We start from the raw sequence: 26,109 nt of genomic DNA, 5'->3' as shown, positions 1-26,109 counted from the left end.
AACCCGAACGAACTTTTTGGCCAGTCCAATATTTGCTAGCAGGGTCCTCTGGTGAATTTTTTTTTTTTTTTTTTTTTTTTTTTTTTTGCGGTATGCGGGCCTCTCACTGTTGTGGCCTCTCCCGTTGCGGAGCACAGGCTCCGGACGCACAGGCTCAGCGGCCACGGCTCACGGGCTTAGTTGCTCCGCGGCATGTGGGATCTTCCTGGACCAGGGCACGAACCCGTGTCTCTTGCATCGGCAGGCGGATTCTCAACCACTGCGCCACCAGGGAAGCCCCCTCTGGTGAATTTTGAATAGGAGAATCTTCTAATAAAAACATCTAATAAAATAGCGTCCATACACTATTAAATTTTCCTGTGTGCTTCTTAAAACTGATTTGTGGCTACAATGGATCTGTTGGGCTGGTTGCCATGTGAACCTTCACCTTATTCTTTATGGCTCAGTCTTTTTTAGTTTTAGTCTTACGCGTTTACAGTTTGGGTATTCTATCCTGAGGAAGTAGAAACGTGCTACACCTACACAGGTTTTTTCTTTGTAAAAAATTATTTATTTATTTATTTGGCCACGCCACGTCTTATTTGCAGCACGTGGGATCTTCATTGCAGAACGTGGAATCTTTAGTTGCGGCATGCAAAGTCTTGGTTGCGGCATGTGGGATCTAGTTCCCTGACCAGGGATCGAACCCGGGCCCCCTGCCTTGGGAGCATGGAGTGTTAGCCCCTGGACCACCAGGAAAGTCCCTACCCCTACAGTTTTGTTAGTTACTGTATCATCAATACCTCATTTCCCTTGAAAACAGGTTCTTAAAACAATGAAAATCACTTAGGTTCAGTGGCAGTAATAACCATTTCCTGATATTTCCTTTTAAAGATTGGGTGGTAAATAGTGACTCAAATATATTGCAGATAAAAGTAGTTTGATAAATTATCGTATTTTAAGATTTTGGTTTCTATTTAAGCAATAGAAAAGTTTTATTAGAAAGCTTATTATTAGTAGAACTTGCATTTTACTCTAGATTTAAAGGAAGTGAATTTTTAAGCCAGTAGTTGCAGTTGGGTTGTTATGTTGGTGATTTGTTAAAAACTTTTCCATTCTTATGGTACTTTACTTAAACAGAAGTATCCTATTTGAGTACTTATGTGCTGTCATACTCCTCAGTACCCCGTGATCGTTCATGGCCTGGGAGTGACAGTGATAGAATTAGCATGACCCAGCCTTGACTTTCTAGGCTAGTGGTCTCCAAATCTACCTTCTCTTCAGAATTTTTTTAAAATTATGGATTCCCAGGCCTCAGCACAGAGCTAGTGCATCAGCACCTCCAGGGGTTCATTTAACCTATACTTTTTTTAAACTTGCTAATGAATTCTCCACACACGCACAGGTTTGGGAACCACTCTAGCCCTCTAGTTCCCAGTCTGACCAAAAAGAACATCTCTAATCCGTATAATTTATTGAACCTGGAGAATTTTTGCATGGGCAGGATTGTTCCATTTAACAGATGCCCACTGGGTGTGTATTGTGCCCAAGGCATTTTGATGTGCCACGGGAATTTGTAAAGATGCATATGAATATAGCTTTTACCAGTACTGCCCCCAAAAGACTTTTGGCTGGCTGGTATATGTAAGTCTCATTGTCCTGTCTTGAGTTTTTCAGGGATCACAATGCACTTGTTAATTACAGCACTGATACACTGTAATTTGTGGTAATGCTTGAAAAATTCTTATTCATGTGGTTTCAGGAACCGTACTGAGTCTTTGAGTTTCATGTTGGCTGCATCTATCTGGACTCTCCTGTCTTCCACATGTTACATTTGTGTCATACGTTTTTCTTAATGATGCTGTTATAATCTCATGCTATTGAGGAAGCTGATGCCATGAGGAGCTAGCACATTTAGTGGAGTTGGGCTCGTTTCCTGTTTTATGGTGAATGGAAGAGCAGTTTAAACATCTTTAAAGGTGTTCTATCCTTGGAGGAGTTGTTTTGTGGAGATGTATTGGCATTTTATATGCATAACGAAGCATCATTTTTAGATTTCAGTATGTATTGGTTTAAGTGTTGGGAGTTCTTGGTCAGCTTTGTGCTGTTGTGTCGCTAGGTGGAGATGTAGCATTGTTTGATGGTGTAGCCACAGCACAGAGTGAATCTTGATTTCTTTTTCCAAAAGAACTGTACAGATGTTTGGTGAGTTTTATTATACCCTATGAAAAAAACTTGCGAACTTAATATAATTCTAAATTGTAATTTTCTTTGTTAGGATTTAAATACAGTCCACTTTGATGTCTGTTTTCACACCGATCAACTCTTTACATTTTTTTCTCCTCTTGCTAATGTTTCCTTTGGCTATCCTTCATTATTTCATCTTGTCAGAGAGATTCCGATGTCTCTATCTGTGTTTTTTTTTAATTAATTTATTTATTTTTGGCTGTGTTGGGTCTTCGTTTCTGTGCGAGGGCTTTCTCTAGTTGCGACAAGTGGGGGCCACTCTTCAACGCGGTGCGTGGGCCTCTCACTGTCGTGGCCTCTCTTGCTGCGGAGCACAGGCTCCAGATGCGCAGACTCAGTAGTTGTGGCTCACGGGCCCAGTTGCTCCGTGGCATGTGGGATCTTCCCAGACCAGGACTCGAACCCGTGTCCCCTGCACTGGCAGGCAGATTCTCCACCACTGTGCCACCAGGGAAGCCCTGTGGTTCTTTATAGTGGTTTAATTCTCTTTTTAAAATACAAATTTATTTATTTATTTATTTTTGGCTGTGTTGGGTCTTTGTTCCTGCGCGAGGGCTTTCTCTAATTGCAGCAAGGGAGGGCTACTCTTCGTTGTGGTGCGCAGGCTTCTCATTGAGGTGGCTTCTCTTGTTGTGGAGCACGGGCTCTAGGCACGTGGGCTTCAGTAGTTGTAGCATGCGGGCTCAGTAGTTGTGGCGCATGGGCTTAGTTGCTCCGCGGCATGTGGGATCTTCCCGGACCAGGGCTTGAACCCACGTGCCCTGCATTGGCAGGCGGATTCTTAACCACTGCACTACCAGGAAAGTCCCTATAGTGGTTTAATTCTAAAAGTTTAATACAACGAGAATTTTTTCTCAGAGGTCAAATATTATGTAAAATTTAAGTTTAGTAGCAATAGGAGGGAAATGAACCAAACCTTATTGTCTGAACATACCCTAATCTTATCTTTTGTATTATTTGAGATTGACATTGTCAATTTTTAATGTATTTAAATTCTGTCAGGCTTATTTTTCCCCCTTTCTTCCTTCCTTCCCTCTTTCCTCTTCCCGCTTGAATCTTAAGTATCTACTCTATGCACAGTACTGACATGGGGAATATAAAAGAAGTATGAGCCTGTCTCCAAAGAGCTGATACACACTTGAGGACATTGCAGATGCAATCATGAAGCATTTTAAAGTAATTTGAATATCTGATCTTTAGAAATTGTAAAGGTGGAACTTAAAAAAATCTCCTCACTTTGGAAGATAGTCTAGCTGTTCTTCAGACGTTTAAACACACAGCTGCTATATGATCAAGCAGTTTTTCTCTCCTGGGTGTATACCCAAGAGAAATGAAAACACATCTTCACTAAAAAAACTTGGACATGAATGTTCATAGCAATATGAAAGAACATGTGAATGTTCATTTGTAATATCCGCAAAGTGGAAACAATCCAAATGTCTGTTGATGGATAAATGAATAGACAAAATGTGACATATTTGCCTAATACAATATTAATTCAGTAATAAAAAGGAATGAAGTACTGATGCATGCTACAACATGGATGACCCTTGAAAACACTATGCTAAGTGAAAGAAACCAGTCACAAAAGGCCACATATTGTATGGTTCCATTTATATGAAATGTCCAGGATAGCAAACCTACAGAGACAGAGTAGATCCGTGGTTGCCTAGGGCTGGATGCGCGGGGGTAATGACTGTTTATGGTTATGGAGTTTCTTTTGGGGGTGATGAAAAATGTAAAATTAATTGTGGTGATGGATGCACAACTCTTCAAATACACGAAAAATCATTGAATCGTATGTGCACTTTAAATGGATGATTTGTACGGTGTCACAGTTGTATCTCAATAAAGCTGTTTTTTAAAAAAAGTAGATTATCAAGAGGTTTAAAATTTATCAAACCAAGGAATATTTATCGACTAGCTAACAGGCGTGAAATAAGTTCTATGTGAGTTGTGAAACAAGTGTAAGACGGAAACCCTGACCTCACATTGCTTACAGTTCAAGAGAAAAGCACACATGCAGTGTAAAATAATGCACTGTAGCTTTCTGAATTTGTTCCCCATCTTTTGGATGTACCTTCCTGAATTCTCTCTTCCATTCATGTCTGTAGTGGCTCTGATCTTCTTACCCTTTGTCCTTGCTCCTCAGACTTTGATAAAATAACAGCCCCAACCTGTTAACCTTTAACTAACTTAAAGGACATTTTAAAAAATGTTTTGATTTTATTGAAGTATATTTGATTTAGAGGACATTTCAAAGCAAGAGTAGTGTCTCCAATGACTTAAATTGTGTGGCTCATGGAAACCTGTTCGCTTAGCATATACTTGCTGATGTTTAATTTACAAATAATTGGCAAATCTTAAGATGGTTGCCATTATTATTTTTGAAATTACAGCACATATCTTTTTGGTACAGTTTAGTCAGGTTGCATGCTGTTCAGAAGTATAGTCTTGAGTTTATAGATTTTTCATGAAAAATGCCTCTAAGGAATATTTAAAAGTTAAAGCCATGTTTAGTATAAAGCTGGCTCTGTCGTCATTAGTGCAGTATTTTGATATTGTTTGGTCATTAAAACTAAAAGAGAAATTTTGGTTCAGTTATTGTAATTCTTTTGTAGCCGAAAAAGGCTATTTTTTGAGGCAGTAGTTGATTAATTTTAAATCTGTCAGGTTACAGATTGTCCTTGTTTCTTTATTCTGTTGAGTCTATCTGTCTGAGTCCATGCTGTTAGTGCAGCAGCTAAACTTTCTTCTCTCTTTGCAGATGCATATGAAACTGCCAAGATGCTTTGTGAACAGTATTATCTGGTAGCTCCAGAGCTGGAAGTTGAAGAATTCAATGGTAAAAGGAAAATAATTTCAACCTTAAATACAAAGAAGCTGACTAAAAAAACTGATTATACCTGAGCTATATTTCAGTGAGATCCTAAAATTGTGCTGCTTTTTCATCTTTCTATGATTTTAAAACCTTTTTTATATCTCTGGTCAGTGAGTTTTTGTACAGGAATGTGTTATCTATTAGAACTCCAAGCTCTTGGAACAGAAGTAATCAAGGTAGAAGATGCACAGAGATGTAAATAAGCAGTTCTCAAAATAACCAGTGCAAACAGTCAATAAACATGTGGAAAAGTGTTTACTAATCAAAGAAGTACAAAGAAAAACATAGAGGAATGCCATTTTTGTCTTTCAAAGTGGAAGTGATTAAAACATTTTAATGCTTTGAATTGCTGCCCAGAAAAATACTCTGTCCCCCAAATTTACACATTTCTGATATACGTTTAAATTGGTATAGCCTTTCTTTAAAAAAAAAAAAAAAAAGGCTAACAATGTTCTTTCTCTTTGGCCCAGTAAGTTAAAGTAACAATGGTTATATTCTTTGGTCCAGTAAATAAACTTCAGAAAATTTATTAAGAGAACATAGTGGGACTTCCCTGGTGGTCCAGTGGTTAAGACTCTGTGCTTCCATTGCAGGGGGCACGGATTCGATCCCTGGTCGGGGAACCAAGATCCCGCATGCCCCTCAGAGTGCCAAAAAATAAAAACAAATAAGTAAAAAATATGTGAAAGTCATTAAAATTTTATTTTAAATCTGTCAAGAACCAATACTTTTTTTAAAAAAAGGAATAAAGACGCAGACATAGAGAATGGACTTGAGGACACGGGAAGGGGGAAGGGTAAGCTGGGACAAAGTGAGGGAGTGGCATGGACATATATACACTACCAAATGTAAAACAGATAGCTAGTGGGAAGCAGCCGCATAGCACAGGGAGATCAGCTCGGTGCTTTGTGACCACCTGGAGGGGTGGGATAGGGAGGGTGGGAGGGAGATGGAAGAGGGAGGAGATATGGGAACATATGTATATGTATAACTGATTCACTTTGTTGTAAAGCAGAAACTAACACACTATTGTAAAACAGTTATACTCTGATAAAGATGTTAAAAAGAAAGAAAATAGAGATGTGCACAGATATATGTATAAGAACGATGATCAGAATCGTTTTCTTTTAGAGGAAAAATTAGAAAACAACCCAAGTTTTCCACGATAGGGAATTATTTAAATAAATTCTGGTACACCCATAAGATAGAATACTATGCAACCATTCAAAACAATGCTTTAAAGAATATTTAATGTTTGAGAAGAGTTGAGTTTTTAACCACAGGCTACAAAAGCTTGTAATAGTGCAAGCTCATTGGATAATACATCAAAGAATTTATACCACCAAAATACAAACAGCAGCTCTCTGGATAGGGGGGTTTTAGCTAATTTTTATATTAGCTGTGTGAAACTATATTTACATGTTTGTTTTATTTTTTTATTTGTAAGTTATGAAAGAGATATACTTATCTCTAAAAATACAAACATAACTAACTATAGAGTAAAAAGTGAAAGTCCTCACTACTCTGCTGCCATACAGAGTTTTGTTTTTTACGTAAATGAGGCTAAAACCATACGTGTTCCTTAACTTGTGTATTTCACTTCACCTTAAAGATGTTTGCATGTATTAGTGTCATTCAGAGATTATCCATAGTGTAGATTATCATAATTTATTTAATCGTTTCCCATTGGGTGGATTTCTGATTTTCCCATATTCCATATAATGAGGCATGAAGCTGTGTGTGTGTGTGTGTGTGTGTGTGTGTGTGTGTGTGTGTGTGTGTATTTGGAGCATGGGAAAACCTATGAACGTGTGGAAGTATTTCTGTAGGCTAGATTCTTAGAAGTGTGGAACGACTGAGTCTTAGGGTATGGGGTCTTAGGGTATGGCATTAAAGAGAAACCACATTCCCTCTCAGAAATATTCCAAAAATCGATTTCTCTTATAATGAGTTCAAAAGGTGAAGACTTCAGGCTGCCGTCATAGGACAACTGCCCCTACGTTCTACTAGGAGGTGTGGAATCAATGCCACTTTCAAAGTCTGTTGGGTTCTCTGAGAAGAGTTGCACCCCTATTTGGAAGAAATATACCTCTAGCACCAAGTGGATTTTGCTTGAGCATTCCTGAGTAGAAGCATCTTAATATTCTATTTCTTCCTACTGGCTAGGCGGAGCCTGACCTCACTGTCCCGATTTCTATCTGTCACACATGGAACTTAAACTCACCGGTAGTAATTAATTGCTCATTTACATGAATGGTAGCCTCGCTCTGAAGCCCAGAGCAGCGAGCCTGGTCTTGCTGATTCCCAGGTGCCAGCCAGGTCAGCGCGTTCCTTCCCAGCGAGGCTGTCACAGCGGGCAGTGCACCCCACCAGGGGAGAAGCTTTCCAGCCATCTTTGGCGCTGTCTCACACGTGTTTTTTGAAGGCCCTTTTCCCATCACTAAGAGCAATGGTGGTTATAGGTAGCCTCTAGTTTCCTGTTGCTTTGGGGGATGTATTTACGATTTCTATTAGTTATTTCTTGAATGCCAAAGCTCTCTGTGAGCGCAGTTAAGCACTGCAGTTGAGCTCTCACAAGCTCCGTGTTAGAGACGGAGGTCAGAGGTTGGTCCTGAACGCCTTTAGCAGAAACGGGCTTCGTCACAGAGAGAGTGTGTGTGACTCTGTTTTCCAGCGAGGAGTCAGATCCAGATTCCGTGGATTCATTTTCGGAGCCCGTGTGAACTCTCATAGCATCCCCTTTCAGGATGCTTCCACCCCTCAGTGGGTCCGTTTAACAGTGGTCAGTGGTCACGCCTGCTCCCTGTCTCTGCACTTCAGAGGAATGAGGCTGCCACGAATCCCAAAGAACAGTTTGTTGCTACCTGAGAATTTAAGGTCTCTGAGTTTGCCCTATGATCTCTTTTTTCCGATTTTTTAATTTTTTTCTTTTCCAGTGCAGACCCCTGAGAAAGTAGTAAATAGGATTATGCAGAACATACTGTGTGAACACCATCAGTATTTACAGTCCTCACTAGCGTTCTGAATATTGGCAGCTAGCTTGTAGTAAACTTCTTTTGTATTCTTTTGGTAACACATTTCACAGGAAGATTAAAAACAACATACTTTTATCTACCTTACATCAGGTTTCCAATATTTCTGATTAGCTACCCGCGGCAACCCACGTGGGTCGCTCCAAAGATGGGTAGCCATTCTCCCGTGCTTGTTCTCAACTTTCTCGTTCTCTTGAGAAATCAGCCGCCAAAGCATTAAGCGAATAAACATTTCTACCTTACGTTTTCGGCATCCGTATGGTAAGGCAACATGGCTTAGAGGAAAGAGGTGAACTTTGTAGTCAGCCAGGTGGTGGAAATCTGGATTCTGACACTTAGGAGACAAGTCAGTTTGCTGCTGCTGACACCCAGCTTCCTCATCTGTCAGCTCTCCTTGTGAGGTGATAAAAGGATAATGTTTCTAAGGCCTCAAGCAGAACACCAGGCATGTGCTGGAAATTTAATAAAGGGTGGTTACTGGAAGTCAGGGTTGACTTGGGAAAGATAAGACGTATGGTTGCCACGCTTGCATTTTTTCACCATTTCTAGAGTAGTCTTTCCTGTCAAGAGGTTGATTTATAGCCTTAGGTTTGGTTGGAAAGTAAAGATTTCAGTTCACACTATGTCAATTTTGTTATAAGAGAGTTCGCAGGAAAGGTATGCATCTCTCCTGGGGTCTTTGACCTCTAGTTTTCTCAAATTGGATACTTATGTGGATATCTTTAGTCAGGTGGTTTTACACAAGAATAAAAGCCATTACTAGTAGCTCTGTTAACATTGTCGAAATTAATTTTTCAGTAGTGGTAATAGCCAACGTTCATTGACTGTTTACTATGTAGCAGGCTCTATGTAAACTAGTTTATCACTATTATCTCATTTAACCCTTATGTTAACCCAGTGAAATATGTACAGTGCTCATTTTAGAAATGGAGTGCTGGAGGCCCAAATGTGTTAAATTCCTGGTAATATACACCCCTCCCTTGGTGTCTGCAGGTGATTGGTTCCAGGAACCCCCTGGGAATTCCTAAACCTATGGATGCTGAAGTCTCTTATATAAAATGGCATAGTATAGTCAGCCCTCCATATCTAAGGCTTCCACATCGATGGGTTCAGCCAACCGTGGATCAAGCTTCTCTTATATTTCTCTTAAATGAATTTTTTCTGCTTAGCCACCAGTTTTTTTTCATGCTTATAGGAGAAGTGTCTGAAGATAAAACTCTTTATATCCTATGTAGAGTTCTTTTGGCATTTATTAAATGTCGTTTCAACTAATGGCATTTGGAGCAATGACTGTGCAAGTAGAGACTTCATTATTTCTTGAGTCTTGAACGTGAAAAACCTGGGCCATTTTTCCATTGACTTTTTTAAATGTACCCTTAGATGGAAAGTTCATATTCCATTTATGTCTTATTTTAGAAAGCCAGCTAACATCTATTAAGGGTCTACTATTTAAAAGCCCCTAGACGCAGGATTTGGGAAGAGTCATGGGCAAAGACATTTGACATGGTTTTAAAAGGAGAGAAAGGGACTTCCCAGGTGGCACAGCGGTTAAGAATCCGCCTGCCAATGCAGGGGACATGGGTTCAACCTCTGGTCCGGGAGGATCCCACATGCTGCGGAGCAAATAAGCCCTTGCACCACAACTACTGAGCCTGTGCTCTAGAGCCCACGAGCCAGAACTACTGAGCTCGCATGCCACAACTACTGAAGCCCACGTGCCTACAGCCCGTGCTCCGCAGCGCAACAAGAGAAGCCACGACAGATGAGAAGCCTGTGCAATTCAACAACACTCAGCACAACTAGAGAAAAGCCTGTGCGCAGCAACGAAGACCCAACGCAGCCAAATAAATAAACAAATTTATTTTAAAAATAAACAAACAAATTTATTTTTTAAAAAAATAAAAAGGAAAGACATCTAAACTATAATGTTCTCAAAGAAAAGTACAAGTAGTTGAGCAAGCCGTCAGATGGCTCGTAGAGAATGCTGGTTGAACTGAAAAAACAAACAAACAAACAAAACAAAGCTATCCAAGGTATTTTAAGTTCCCTGAGATCTGGAGTGAAAAGGTTGACTTCAGAAGGTTATTTATATAACTAATCATGCCTTTCGGTACAAGATAGACTAAGCATTCAGTGTGCTCCTAGGGCTCCGGTAAAAAGTCAGTATATATACCTATATATATACGAAGCAATATGTAATATTAGATAAAATAGAATTTCACATGCTGAGAATCTATAGGAACTGATAATAAAAGTCAAAAACTTTTTTTAGTTTTAATATTTTTTATTGACTATAGTTGATTTATAATGTGTTAATTTCTGCTGTACAGAAAGTGATTCAGTTATACATATATAGACATTCTTTTTTTAATATTCTTTTCCATTATGGTTTATCACAAGATACTGAATATAGTTCTCTGTGCTATACAGTAGGACTTTGTTGTTTATCCATCCTGTATATAATAGTTTACATCTACTAGTCTCAAACTCCCATTCCTTCCCTTCCCTACCCCTCCTCCCCCTTGGCAACCACAAGTCTGTTCTCTATATCTGTGAGTCTGTTTTTGTTTCATAGATATGTCGATTTGTATCGTATTTTAGATTCCACATATAAGTGATATCATATGGTATTTGTTTTTGTTCTGTCTGACTTCACTTAGTTTGATAATCTCTAGGTCCGTCCATGTAGCTGCAGATGGCATTATTTCATTCTTTTTTATGGCTCAGTAAGATTCCATTGTGTGTGTGTGTGTGTATGTATACACACACCACATCTTCTTTATCCATTCCTCTGTCGATGGACATTAGGTTGCTTCTATGTCTTGGTTATTGTAAATAGAGCTGCAGTGAGCATTGGGGTGTATGTATCTTTTCGAATTATGGTTTTCTCAGGATATATGCCCAGGAGTGGGATTGCAGGATCATATGGTAGCTCTCTCTTTAGTTTTCTAAGGAACCTCCACACTGTTCTCCATAGTGGCTGCACCAGTTTACTTTCCCACCAACAGTGTAGGAGGGTTCCCTTTTCTCCACACCCTCTCCAGCATTTATTGTTTGTAGATTTTTTGATGATGGCTATTCTGACCCGTGTGAGGTGATACCTCATTGTAGTTTTGATTGCTAGCATCACTCTTCTTGCACTTTGGGGCCACTATTAAATAAAGTAAGTGTCACTTGAACATAAGCACTACAGTACTGTGACAGTGATCTTATAACCAAGGTGGCTACTAAGTGTCTAATGGGCGGGATCTATTGGGCAAAGGGATGATTGACGTCCTGAGCAGGACGGATCAGGAAGGCATGAGATTTCATCACACTACTCAGAAGTTATGAATTGTTTGTTTCTAGAAGTTTCCATTTAATATTTTCGAACCTCGTTTGACCATGGGTAACAGAAACTGCAGAAAGCGAAACCACGGACAAGGGGATATTGCTGTATATATTCCTTAATAGTTTAAAAACTAACTGATCATCGAAAGGTTCAAGATTTAGAATCAGAAACTCTTGGTTCAGGTGTCCAGTTGCAGGCCTCCTCCATTATGGCAGGCAAGTCACATAACCTCGGCAAAGCCTGTGTCCCCAGCCACCCACGCTATGAGCCACACAGTATAGTCATGAGAGTTCATTTGGGTAATGTATGTGCAAGCTCTTTGTAAACTGCTAAGAAGCAAACAAATGATTGCTCTCCTTTATATTACTGTTAATTACTTACTTTATTAGAGGAAGTAGTTAGGTTGAAATCATAACATGGGTGTTCTACTTGAGAAAGCTTATGTAGTTTTGGTCTCTTAACGATTTCAGGTCATGAGGAGGAGGAAAGCCTAAATTTTCTATTATCTACTCTATATCCTACTCTGGGATTCGGGGTTTCTTGGATTTTCCTCAGAAGATCCCTGACACAAGGAGAAAGGACTGTAGGTCTCTGGGAGTTGGTCTGCTAGTTGCGAGTAGTATGCCTTGTTTGTCATAATTTAACAGAACTTAACATTTAGTCCAAGTCTCCAAGAGGATGTACCCCTCTACCTCTGTGGCTTCACATTCCCCTGGCTGACCACTGGGGTCAGTGGTGGTGGTGGAGGGTGTCCCCCATTTTGAGAAACACCAAGTGATATTTGGATGACCTTATGTAATGCTCTGAACATTGGAACATAGGTGATGATATTCCAGTTTTGCTCAACTAAGTTCCAAAGAGAGAAATTTGCCCAAGGTCACATAGCTGGTAAGTGAAGGAACTGGATTTCACCCCAAGTTTGTTGGACTTCAAAGCACATGCTTTTGCTCAGCCCTGCCTTTAGAGTTGGAAGCCTACCGTTGGCCTTTTGTAGAGTTCTTTTTTTATGTACTTGGAAGAAAGGATGCAAACAACATTCTTGACTTTCTTCTAGTTTTGATCCTTACTCATTGACGGTTTTGTCTCTGTTTTCAGCCAAAGCTCCAGACAAACCTATTCAGGTAGTTTATGTGCCCTCACATCTGTTTCACATGCTGTTTGAGTTGTTCAAGGTAAGTGGAATTTAAAAACATGGCAAGGAGTCTTCATTTTAAATTACTTTGATTCAGGGCATAATGGATTCATCAGATTAGCATAAGAAAAAGGTTTTGCATAACCATTTTTAAAATTCTATTTCTGATACCCTGTGGGTTTTATAATTTGTACACTGTGAGGTGAAAATTTGCTGTATACAGTATAGTCTTTATGAATATTAGTACATATTGATTTTGAAGCTTAATTGTACTTTAGTGGCTTTATGTAAAATCCATATTGTTTTTTCTTCAGATATGAGCTTAGAGATGCTTTTTAGTTTCGCAGTCTGGCAAAGGCTTTATTGGTGGTAGCCAGATCAAAATAAAAACATGTTTGTGCATCGTTATGTTTCTGAACAGAAACCATGTCGGTGCGTTAGCAGTTGTTCCAGTCCTGAAAGATACGTTAACACTTTTACACATTTGAGTCAATTTAGAAAATTCAGAAGATGTGACAGAGGCAGGGGGCAAAAATTTGGAAGGACTGGACCAAACGAAAAAAGACTCCCTATACCCTAAGCCGTTACTTTTGTTAACCAGTAGCTAATAATGGCATGTAAATAGCAGTATTACAGGCACAAGGCATTTGAGCTAAAATTTCATTTCTTCCAATGTGTAAAACCCTAAACCAAACACCTGAAAGATCAGTTATGCTGATTTGCTTCCCAAAATTATGTCACTGATGTGACACTTAAGGTTGAGATGGGCATTCAGTTGTGAACTTGCTCTTCAGCAGCTGTGGCTTTTTCAGAATTTCTTTTCACCTGACATTTCTTCTACTTTTTTTTTTCCCAGCCAAATGGTTAATTTTTGTGGGAAGCATGAATCCTCTCAGGTTTTCTGCCTTCTTTAGAGGAAGGGTGCTCTGTAAGTGCAGACTGATAGTGAGATTTAAAGCACACATCAGTGAGCCTCTGCAGCCTCATTACACATGATAAAAACATCCCTCTTGGTTAAGAGTTGAATAATTTAAATACCCTAAAGCAAAAACAAAAAGAAAACAGGAAGGAGAGGAGAATAAGCATTTAGTATGGTGGATGAGACGAAAATGAGATAAAAACAAAGTAAAGGATCAAGAAATTTTTCCTTGTTCTGAACACCGGTTTAGTTAAGTTCTTTAGAGGGGAAAAAAGTGCCATATAAATCCAAATGATATTTTCCCCAATCGGTAATCTTTTGCTAGTTTCTTTTTTTTAAGTTATAGTTTGTGAGTTGGTGGCATGCTAAAAAAAAAAGGTTCTATGATTTCAGAACTCAATGAGAGCGACCGTTGAACTATATGAAGATAGAAAAGAGGGCTACCCAGCTGTTAAAACCCTGGTTACTCTGGGTAAAGAAGACTTATCCATTAAGGTAATTGCTTTATTTGTACATATACTTGAATTATCAGTTAATTTAGTAGTGTGTAAACATTGAGGAATCAAAGAGAAGGGAAGAGAACTGACAACTGAGTGTCGTATTTGTAAGTACTGCATTTGATCCTTGGCTTAAGCTACCTCGTTTAAACTTCATTGGAACCTCATTTTTTAGGGATCTGAACAAGATCGCAAACCCAAGCGTATTGGATCCTAACCCCACTTGCCCGCCTCCTTTGTTTTACGCTGTTCACAAAGAGACCATATTTCGTTGGGGGTTCAAGCCCTTGCACGGTTTAGAGTAATGTAGTATGTACTTTATTTAATGAACTCCTTGCCTCCTACTAAGTATAGATTGATGACTTCTCGTTTTTCTTCCTTTTAACATTTTGTACATTACAGATAAGTGACCTCGGTGGTGGGGTCCCACTACGAAAAATAGATCGTCTTTTTAACTACATGTATTCAACTGCTCCGAGACCTAGCCTGGAGCCTACGAGAGCCGCGCCGCTGGTAAGCCTCTGAAACTGCTGCTAGAGGAAAGACCATTCACTCAAGAAGGGACAGAGGTGGCTCTTTCCCTGGGTTGTCGCATTAGCCTTGTTGCATTTGAATGTTTGCCGCATGGTTTGAAGGAGGGAGGATTTTATGCCACTGCTGCTTTTCTTTATGACTCTTTTGGACTCCGATTTCTTCTCTAATTTGTGTCTAAGAAACACTCAGAGCTGAGTACCTACCTCCCCAATACAGAGAAAAAATATTTCCCCGTGGTTAAGAATGCTTCCGGAGCACCATTTACCACCTGACACTCTCCTTGGAGGAGGTGGGTGTTTAATAGCAGGTGAGCAGGGAACAGCACAGCGTGACTGGCTGGGCACTTTGGTGCTGCATACCATAGAGGCCCAGATCACCCAGGGCCTTTGAACTCCCCCCGCCAAATTTGTTTATATAATTAAAGTGTTAAATCATGAACACATTAAATTTTTTATGTGAAATAACATAAGCAGGAAACATATAGGTGGCGTATGCATTTTCAGAGCCCTTTCTGTCTCACTGTGGAAATAACCTTCAGGAAGTGAGGAAAGCCTCTGGTTGCCATGGCAGCATTTAGATCCTGGTAGGGCCACACTTTCTCCCCCCCCCCACCACCGCCCCGACTGAGTGTTTCTAATTGACAAACAACAACTTAACCCATTGTCATTAAGCACAGCAGCATATCAGTCTGCAAAATGGTACCGGGTGTAAATTTTCTTTTTCAAGTTGTACGTGACTGACAAGCACGTTAAGATTATATTTTATATGTATGAATAAAAGCCAACCCTTAACATCATTTATTCTAGACAGGGTTTGTTAACACTGCATATTGAAAACAGAGAGGAAGTCGTTTACATAGGATTCAAGAAAATTCTTGAAAGATCAATTTGAAGGCCATTGCCTTGATTAGTTTCTGGTACCTACTTAAATAAATGTCAAAAGAAAAAAAAGACCCTACAAGCAAATCTAGAACCTTCACAATTGTTTAAAAGGAATATGGATCGTCCGTTACAGGTCTCAAAATAGCATCTTGAGGACAGCTGTGATGTCATCTTTTTTAAAAAATGACACTAAGCAATTGAAGTAAGAGAGCTCTAAAAAATACGCATCCTACCTCCCATTTTATAGATGAGGAAATGAGGTTATTGGTTTGCCCAAGGTCATTGAGCTCATTATCATCAGGCTGGCACTGGCCATGTCTGTATTCTTTCCAGTGTGGCTGGTGGCTCTCCTTTTGAAGAAATGCTTCCACTAGCATCTCTCCCAGTTAGTCAACTCTCCTCAGCTTTTACGCGGGCGTGTGGGTATGTACTACTAGGAAACGTCAACTTCTTCGTCAAACACCTTACTATGTTACAGCTCTGTGCCGTGACACACGCATTTCTTTTTTGGAAATGTCCTCCCAGACAACTCCTATTGATCCTTTGACACCCTGTCGGTGGACTTAATCAGAGGGGTCGAAGCTTGAGGACAGCCCTTTCCCCTCCACCCCAGAGTGTTGGAAATTAGTCTCAACTGTTCCTATGAATATCGGAGACCTTTTTTTTTCTTCCCCCAACGACCTGTTACTGACAGTCAAGGTTCTATGACATAGAGGTATAGGAGGGTACTGGAATTGTCTTCTTGTCTCTAAGAATATATGGACTACCACATGTCAAAATATTGCAGCGTTCCCAGAGCCTTAGGAAGTAGCTCTTAGGAGATTGCTTTCTTTTCATTGTGTTAGCCTTGGTACGGTTAGATTTCAACTCCCGTGCTACTCAATTTAATTGAGCAAAGAAATCATAGTGGAACTTTGGAAGGATGTGGTTTACTTTGGTTTCTGGTTCAAATTCCACTTGATATGGGATTTAACAATGCTAACAATTTGCTTTAAAACGTTCAAAAAGCATTAGTCAAAAATCGGAGTATTTCTGTCCTTTTCCGAACATGTGAGAAGTATTTTTGCAGGGTGGAAACAGATTGTTTGCCGTAGATGAGCATATACATCATTGTAAAGTTTGGATCAATAATTTATTTGCTTTAAATATGAATCAAGAATTTATTTTAATCTTGCAGATGGTCCTCAGACTCAAATGTGTTCGCATTTTGTGCCTGTCTCACCGTATTAATTTTCTTTTCTCGATAGGCTGGATTTGGTTATGGCTTGCCAATTTCTCGTCTGTATGCTAGATATTTTCAAGGAGATCTAAAACTCTATTCTATGGAAGGCGTGGGTACTGATGCTGTCATTTATTTGAAGGTACTGCATTTTATTTCTGTTATATGAAGGCATCTTTACTTTTTAAAGCTATAAGTTCTAATAACTAATGGAGAATAGCACTGTATCATCTCCTATATTCAGCTCGGATTTACTCCAGTTTTACGTGAAAACCAAGTTATGTCCTGCTCTTGATTTTATGCTCAGATATAGCAAAATAGGAAACATGGAGAGGTAAAAATTTAAATATTGATTTTTAAAACCATACTTCTAAGTTGTGATTTTTTAAAAAATTGTGTACCCATTGAAAGGACTAATCTAAAAGGAGACAGGTTTTCATAAACTGATTTCTTCTAGTCTTTTGTTTTAGAAACTTGCCGGCTTTCCCAAAGTTGCAAGAATTCAGTGCTCATAATATGGTTACCTAAAAGTCTGATCGAATAACAAAGTTCTCTGTAAAACAAGTTTTCTCATTCATTGGCGGAGTCAGACTTTTATTTACTGCTAAACTCTAGAATATTTGGAGTATTTTTTTGAATATGTAATATGGGCACATAGTACAAAATTTTTAAGCTACAAAAGGGAAAACTAAGTCTCTCCCATCAGTGGCCCAGAGCCACCTGGTTCTCTTTCCCAGGGGTGACCATGGATGCCAGTTTCATGTGGATCTTCATGGAAGTTGATTCTGCATTGATAAAAATATGGGGGGAAATCTGATTTTTTTTCACACAAATGATTATTTTAGCACTTTGCTTTTTTTTACTTTGCAGTATATCTTGGAGATCTTTCCATGTCAGTTCATACAGAACTGCTTATCCTTTTAACAGCTGCTTAGTGTGTTATATGATAAGATAACCAGTTATTTTGAGTGTCTGCCTTAGATGCCAGTGCACATAAATGTTATGCTATTTGATATCACTTTATGAGCTTTTTTTTTTTTTTTTTTTTTTGCGGTACGCGGGCCTCTCACTGTTGTGGCCTCTCCCGTTGCGGAGCACAGGCTCCGGACGCGCATGCTCAGCGGCCACGTCTCACGGGCCCAGCCGCTCCGCGGCATGTGGGATCTTCCCGGACCGGGGCACGAACCCGCGTCCCCTGCATCGGCAGGTGGATTCTCAACCACTGCGCCACCAGGGAAGCCCTATGAGCTTATATTTATAAATCGACTGTGTATGAAACTATTTCTTCAGGGTCCTCTGGGAGAACAGTTGCCCAGTGAACAGTAGTGTTTGGTCTAAGACCATATAGTCAAGACAATTGAATATCTCACATCAGTATTAACTGAACTAAAATAGTTTTTGTTTTGGTCATGTGTACTTCAGTACTGGTTTTTCATGAGTGAATGTTTTTATTCCTTCCAAAAAGCTTTAATTTCATCCTGATCAGTCTAAGTAAATTACTAAAATGTAATTTTAATATAACTCTAAAAATATATATTAATAAGGTTTCTAATGTTTTAAATAATAAACTGTGAAAAAAAATAATAATAATAAACTGTGGGTTAGTATTTCATGTGAGCAAGATGACACTGTGGACCTTTGGTGTCTGTTTTTGTTTTTCCTTAGGCTCTTTCAAGTGAATCATTTGAGAGACTTCCAGTTTTTAATAAGTCCGCATGGCGCCATTACAAGACCACACCTGAAGCTGATGATTGGAGCAATCCCAGCAGTGAACCCAGAGATGCTTCCAAATACAAGGCAAAACAGTAATTTACCACTTTTCTTTCTGTTATAAAGTATCTGATTTTTCTCCATTGTGTAGCAGCCAGACGATTGATATTTTCAGCCACATCTTTTGTGGTTTTATCCCTGGAAAAGCAAAGTGATCCCTAAAGAAAGAATGGAGTAGCTTTTTCACCCCAGACAGGAAGGATAGCAAGAATTGGGTAGCCAGAGTAGCAATTCCAGTAGAGGCCTTAATGTTCTAGGAGTCCTTGCCCTGGGGAGATATCAAAAGCAGTAAGCAGGGTTTATCCTGCCATGAATCTTATTTACAAAGTAATTAATTTGTGATTTGTCATCATCCATAGAATTCACAGAAGAGTGTTTAGAGAAAGTCTGTAGGTGGGTTGAAACTGGAAAGGTAAAGAAGTTAAAATTGTCAGTCGAGGTAAACAAAATGTGGTTTATCCATCTAACAGAGTATTATTTTTCAGCCTTTAAAAGGAATAAAGTTCTGACATGCTACAATATAGATAAATCTTGAAGTCATTATGCTAAGTAAAATAAGCCAGATCCAAAAGGACAAATATTGTATGATTTCACTTACATGAGGCACCTAGAGACAGAAAGTAGGTAGGCTGGTGGTTGCCAGGGCTGGGGAGTATAGGGGGAAAGGGAATTTAGTGTTTAATGAGGACATAGCTTCAGTGAAGAAGGATGAAAAAGTTCTGGAGATGGATGGTGGTGATGGTGGTACAACACTGTGAATGTACTGAATGCCATGGGACTGTGCACTTAATAAAACATTTTTCTACCATCTTAACCAGGTGGTAAATTTTATGTGCAATTTACCACAATAAAAAAATGAAAAAGAGGAAAATTATCAATCATAGAATAACAAGTTTCACTACTTTGTGGTAATAAGGACAATAATCCCATCTTTGGTTTCCATTTTTCTTTTTCTTCTGACTACCTTTAAGCTCCAACTCTGCTAGCAAGAGTAAGGGTTCGGATTATTTGTTTAATTTCAAGTAACCCTTTAGTAATAGAAAAGCAGTACATGAACATTGTAAAAAATTAGGAAATATAAAAAAGCAAAAAAAGAAAAAAAGAGAAACTGCTGTATTCCCATAACCCAGAGATAACCATTCTTAGAGCTTTATCTGTGTTCTTCCAGATATTTTGCTATTTGTATCTATGTATGTGTATTTTTCCCCAAATGAGATGATACTTTTCATACTATTGTACAACCTAGTTTTATTTCATTTAACCATCTCCACCTTTCCATGTCAATACATTTTCATCCTGAAAATTCCCCTGATTTGTGCAAACAACAAATCAGTTACAGGACCACATAACACATCTGAGTAGGTCTCAAGCTGTTTTTAATCTAGAACAGTCTGTTGTTGGACCATACCAGTTGTCCTGCAAAAATGTCCCACCTTGATTTGTTTGATTTTGTCTTTGAAGTTTTATTTAATTTGTCCCCCTTTCCCTGTATCTCCCATAAACTGGAAGTTCATCTAAAGGCTCAGTGGAGCATTTTTTTGCTAGAATATTTCATAAATACTATTGCAGAGTTATACTCTGTGACCCATGATGTCTGGTTGATCCACCATTAGTAATGTTAAGACTGACCGTAATTCAGATGATGGCTGCCTGATCCCTCCGTAGTATAGTTAATTTTCCCTTCTCAACCAGAAAGTAATCTGCGTAGTGTTATTTTGTCATGTTATTTCGGCACCATGCCACCATCACCTAATGGTTTTTAGCACCAGTTGATAAATTTGGCCTTAATCAGTAACTTTATTAATGTTTATAAAATGATGAGGTTTTTTTGTTAGTATCATTCCTTTGACAATCATTAGCTGACATTTTCCTATAAAGTTCTTCCTCAGCAACGAAGGTCATTTAGATACCTTTTGAAGTACAGTTCCTCCTGGCAAGGCAGGATAAGCATTTCAGTCTTTCCCTTTGATTACCAATTTTCAAGGTAAGAAGTTGAGTTAAAAACCACCTTAAATTTGAGCAATGAGTTTCTGGCTTTCTCTTTTTAAAGTATTATTATGGCTATTGTAGATTTTTATTGCTTTGATATGTTTCAATCAATATTTAACATATATATAAAGAGTGTACAAATCTTAAGTTTATAACTTAATGAATTTTTACACCTGTATTTCCAGCACCTGAAAAGGCTGCTTTCTAGTCAGACTCTCTTCCTTTTTCCCCTCCTTACCGTGTAACAATTATTCCAGCTCTGTCACCTATCACTATATCTGACTCTCTCAGTGCTTGAACTTAAAACGAAAGGAAGATATAGTGTGTGCTCTTTTTGTGTCTGGCTTTCTGTGAGGTTGGTTCACCCATGTCATTGCATGTAGTGGCCATCTTTTTGATGCTAGAACTGGCACACCTTTGGCCATTGGAAGCTATTTTGAGCCAGATCCTTTGTGTTTCATTGATAAAACCGTATTCATCTTGGAAGGCTTCCTTGCTTTCTGGCCCAAGATGATGTCCTAGGTTTATCTTACACTTTGCCTAGAATCAGCCATTTTCCTCAAGGACTCCTGTTTCCTTTTAATGGGTATTAGAGACCCTAATCTGGGTGTTGGAGGTGTACATTATACCTTTTCTAGTCCCCTTTTCTGGGCAGACCTATAAAATACATATCTTTTTTTTTTTGGTACGCAGGCCTCTCACTGTTGTGGCCTCTCACGTTGCGGAGCACAGGCTCCAGACGCACAGGCTCAGCGGCCATGGCTCACGGGCCTAGCTGCTCCGCAGCATGTGGGATCTTCCCGGACCAGGGCACGAACCCGTGTCCCCTGCATTGGCAGGCGGATTCTCAACCACTGCGCCACCAGGGAAGCCCAATACATATCTTTTTTAAGATCATAAGTTCATATTGATATTTTTATTCGATTTTAACATTGCAATGTTTCTCGCTAATATTTTATTTTTTAATTTTAAATTATTTATTTATTTATTTTTGGCTGTGTTGGGTCTTTGTTGCTGCACGCGGGCTTTCTCTAGTTGCGGCGAGCAGGGGCTACTCTTCGTTACCAGTGCATGGGCTTCTCGTTGCAGTGGCTTCTCTTGTTGCGGAGCACGGGCTCTAGGCACTCAGGCTTCAGTAGTTGTGGCACGTGGGCTCAGTAGTTGTGGCGCACAGGCTTAGTTGCTCCGCGGCACGTGGGATCTTCCGGGACCAGGGCTCGAACCCGTGTCCCCTGCATTGGCAGGTGGACTCTTAACCACTGCACCACCAGGGAAGTCCCTCGCTATTATATTTTAATTGTGTATATTTCCTCTTACTCTGAAAACCTTGATTCCTAACATAGTGCAACAGAAAGGCATTTGTATGCAAATAGAGTTTATATAGCTTTGTGATTTTGTACCTTTCTAGTAGCATTGGTCTTTTCTGATGAATGATATAAAGGGTATCTGTATTGATGTTTATTCTTTTCTGAGGAAGTACTGTGATGGACCTCTGTGCAATATTGCCGGCCTGGTCACTTAGCTGAAATGATGAAATCTAGAGGAGTTTGGTTTGTGCACATGAGTGTGAGTGTACACACAGGTGTGTGTAGGCACATACGCACACCATCCCCGGCGGAGTTTAAGCTAAATTAGCTTGAAACCCATGGATCAGTTTCCGTTGATTCCATTTTCTGTCCGTATGTAAGTCAAGTAGCAGGTTGGGCATCAGTGTGAGCAGTTAATTCCAGCTGTGGCTCCAGTAGGGGGAGTCATTTGAGTAGCACAGAAGCAGTCTATAAACATTAAGGTCCATTTGGATTGTTAAAAGGTGGCCTTTGTTGAATATTGTTTTAAAGGCTGTTTAGGACTTCCCTGGTGGCACAATGGTTAAGATTCCGCCTGCCAGTGCAGGGGACACGGGTTCAAGCCCTGGTCCGGGAAGCTCCCACATGCCGCAGAACAGCTAAGCCCATGTGCCACAACTACTGAGCCTGCGCTCTAGAGCCCTCGAGCCACAGCTACTGAAGCCCGCGCACCTAGAGCCCGTGCTCCACTACAAGAGAAACCATCACAATGAGAAGCCTGCGCACTGCAATGAAGAGTAGCCCCCGGGTTTCCCTGGTGGCGCAGTGGTTGAGAGTCCGCCTGCCGATGCAGAGGACATGGGTTCGTGCCCCGGTCTGGGAAGATCCCACGTGCCGCGGAGCGGCTGGGCCCGTGAGCCATGGCCGCTGAGCCTGCGCGTCCGGAGCCTTTGCTCCGCAACGGGAGAGGCCACAGCAGTGAGAGGCCCGCGTACCGCAAACAAAACAAAACAAAACCAAAAAGAGTAGCCCCCGCTTGCCGCAACTCGAGAAAGCCCGCACACAGCAACAAAGACCCAGTGCAGCCAAAATAAATGAATAATTTTTTTTTAAAGTCTACTTAAAACTTTAAATAGTTTAGGAGGTTGTATACTGCTGATTAAGTATGAGTCTTCATTTTGAATATCTTGGACAAATTTTAGCAGAAAGCAATTTTTAAGATTTTAAAATGGCTAGCCTGGTGTTTCAGTTATACAAATAGCATAATTGGTGGCCACCTTGGGAAAGTATTTAGTAGGTATGGTAAATTCACTAGGGGAAAGAGGAATTCTAAGAAAATGTATTTCCTAAGCAGATTTTTAATTACAGCTTTACTGAGATGTAATTCAGCCTTTTCAAGTGTACAGTTCAGTGGCTTTTGGTATATTCACAGTTGTGTGGTCCTCACCCACTGTCTAATTTCAGAACATATTCACCATCCCCCAAAGAAACCCCATACCCATTAGCAGTGATTCCTCATTTCTAATCAGGTTTTTAACTGAGAGGAAGGAACTGTTTTAAAGTATATATAAGTCATTAGATGGTACTTCATTTTCTGTGGTAACCATAGAGAATAATTCCGAGATAAGGCACGGGTTTTTGACTCCTCACTGAAATTAAATGCTCTAAGTCAGTCTCGGGTAAACTAGAGAAGCTTGTCCTCATAAACTCACCGTGGATGTTCCCATTATTTTCTTTGTAGGGACAAGTTCAAGACTAACAGAACTTTGTAAAGAACTGAATGCTTCATTCCTCTCCATGAAGAAAAGATGGTCTTCTGCAAGTCACCCAGAAAGAACTCCTTTCCTCCACCAACTTTGCGTGTGGCACCATAGTTAATCCAGTGTCTGAATGTGTATTTTCTCTCTGTATGAGGTGGACCTTTTCCACAGAAGTTTCCTGTAGCTACTTCAGATCTTCCACTAAAGTAGTAACTCAAGTCATTTTTCGTAGTATGTTGCCGTGGTTTGGTTGGCGCCTGTCATAAGGGGACACAGAACCTCGTTAGCACTCGCGTCCTCACACCTCTGTCCTCGTTATCAGAGTGTCTACAGTCTCCCCAGATTTCTCAGCTCCCTCCCCATTGCAGATACAGCGATCTCTACTGTTGCTCTTTGTGACCAAATACCATGTTTGTCCCAAACCACCAGCTAAGGCCTGGGGAGTCTGGAAGTTGAGGACGTCAGCTTAGCATGTCTTGATAGTTCGGTCCCTGGGCCCTTCCTTTCTCTTGTGCATCCGCCCTCGCTCTCTGATTTAGGCTTTCTCTTGTGCATCCGCCCTCGCTCTCTGATTTAGACTTTCTCTTGTGCATCCGCCCTCGCTCTCTGATTTAGACTTTCTCTTGTGCATCCGCCCTCGCTCTCTGATTTAGACTTTCTCTTGTGCATCCGCCCTCGCTCTCTGATTTAGACTTTCTCTTGTGCATCCGCCCTCGCTCTCTGATTTAGACTTTCTCTTGTGCATCCGCCCTCGCTCTCTGATTTAGACTTTCTCTTGTGCATCCGCCCTCGCTCTCTGATTTAGACTTTCTCTTGTGCATCCGCCCTCGCTCTCTGATTTAGACTTTCTCTTGTGCATCCGCCCTCGCTCTCTGATTTAGACTTTCTCTTGTGCATCCGCCCTCGCTCTCTGATTTAGACTTTCTCCTGTGCATCCGCCCTCGCTCTCTGATTTAGACTTTCTCTTGTGCATCCGCCCTCGCTCTCTGATTTAGACTCTGGCCTTCTTCCATCTGACCGGCTTCTCATTGCGAGGTGTGGGTACTTTCGTGTTAGATCTTCCTCTTGGATGCACAGATTTTATTGTGAAGTTCATTTGTATACCTCCATTCTGTCAATTACAGCATTCCAAAAGTGGTCTTGGAATTTTTCACTTAACTGCTTCGTTTCAAAGATCATAAGTGAAAGTCTACCTTCTGGTCATTATCAAGTTCGGAAAGAGTGGGAAGTGGAATTTGTATGCTCATGTAACAGTTTTACCTCTGAACACTGTCCTTTTGTCATGTTATATCCCTTTGTAGTTTTCTAAGTCCCTATGTGATGCACTTTACTAGTCGTAAAATAGACCGAAGGGAAAAGTTCTTTCTAGTTTATTTTGAAAAACGCCCCAGGTGTTCATAGTTTATGTTTTCATGAAGCTTAGCCGGCTTTAGAATTGTCTGTCTGATTTTCACCATAGTCTATTTTTTTGCTGAAAGGTGGACTTGGCAGAGGACTTGGGGTGAGGAAAGAGGAGCCATGTTGTATTTACTCTTAGAAACGGAAGCTGAGAGTCCAGATTAAAATTCACAAGTTATAAAGCTCCACAGGATGTGTTTCTCTTCACTATAATTTTTCATATATTTATGATCTACTTTGACTTGTGCTCTCTTTTAACATCCATATAAATGTTTCCATCCAGTGTTTAAGTATTGAGTTCACTGAGTTCAGAGCTGTCACTTGTAAACTATTCCTCCTCCTTTAGCCACAGTTTTCCCCTGGGCGGAGCTGTGCTCTGACCAGCTGCGCTTGGCTTGATGGCACCTCTGTTTCTCTTAGTTCCACCAAATCTGATATTCTTTCATTTTATTATGTTACCTGAACTCAGGATTAGTTCCTTCATCTTTAGAAAGACCTCATCTCTTCCATCCTTAGAAGGCTCTCATCAGGGGATTCATAGTTAGTCAGGTAAGAAAAAGACCGACGTACTTCCAAGATACGGGTGATGAGGTGGTCCGTATGGAGGTCTGTTTCCCGAAGACTGAGTCACTGTCTTGGGAATGGGGCTGTTCCATATGACTGTTTCCTTGTGGTATGAAGATGCAAAAATAACAGCCCTTTATTTTTTAAAGACTCCAGCTTTCTTGTAAGTTTCAGATCATGTATCAGTATCTTACTTGGCCTGCATTTCCAACAATAGCCCTTTACACGTTCACGTGTGATTTACTGTAAGGGAAGGAGGCAGCAGATTCAGGAGTGTTCCCTCCTGCCTTGTTCTGTGTGCTTGGGGAATTCCCATTGATTGTTACGCCCTCACCCCAAGCTCCACGTAAAGGTTGCAGATGGAAAAGCTGGTGTGAAAAAAGCCTATGATATTCCTCCCTTTTCAGGTCTTTTTCAAAAGTAAAGATTTATTTCTTTCAGTGTTTTAACGACTTAACTGGTAGTCCTCTACTGATATATTTTTTGGCTTACTCATTTCCATCTGACCCCATGACAATCTTGCCTCACCTGTCTTTGTTTTCTGCATTAAGAAACTAACTTTGCTTCCGAAGCAACCATAAGAAGAACTGCAGAACGTCTTGCATTCACACAATTTAGCTGCCCCAAGTATCAATTTATCCTTCCTGATGGCTGTACATCATTGTCTGAACTTAGGTGCATCCCTCTGGC

At 40.2% G+C, this 26,109-nt stretch overlaps 1 protein-coding gene across 2 annotated transcripts in view; it reads left to right on the top strand.

Moving 5' to 3' along the window:
* PDK3 (pyruvate dehydrogenase kinase 3) overlaps positions 1 to 23,679 on the top strand; it is a 68,162-nt gene extending 44,483 nt beyond the window's left edge. Inside the window, exons 6-12 of one of the 2 annotated variants that reach the window (XM_059050641.2) lie at positions 4,994 to 5,071; positions 12,566 to 12,642; positions 13,915 to 14,016; positions 14,421 to 14,531; positions 16,681 to 16,794; positions 18,318 to 18,457; positions 23,439 to 23,679. In XM_059050641.2, coding sequence (XP_058906624.1) covers positions 4,994 to 5,071; positions 12,566 to 12,642; positions 13,915 to 14,016; positions 14,421 to 14,531; positions 16,681 to 16,794; positions 18,318 to 18,457; positions 23,439 to 23,469 — 653 coding nt within the window. In that variant the 3' untranslated portion in view covers positions 23,470 to 23,679. The remainder of the gene's footprint in view (positions 1 to 4,993; positions 5,072 to 12,565; positions 12,643 to 13,914; positions 14,017 to 14,420; positions 14,532 to 16,680; positions 16,795 to 18,317; positions 18,458 to 23,438) is intronic. The other variant, XM_067023663.1, reaches the window with a different exon arrangement.
* The last annotated feature ends 2,430 nt before the right edge of the window (positions 23,680 to 26,109 follow it).

The sequence above is a fragment of the Kogia breviceps genome, chromosome X (genome assembly GCF_026419965.1).
Source record: "Kogia breviceps isolate mKogBre1 chromosome X, mKogBre1 haplotype 1, whole genome shotgun sequence".
NCBI lineage: Eukaryota > Metazoa > Chordata > Mammalia > Artiodactyla > Physeteridae > Kogia > Kogia breviceps.
Note: the sequence above shows the minus strand (reverse complement) of the source record. Positions and strands in the feature narration are given on the sequence as shown.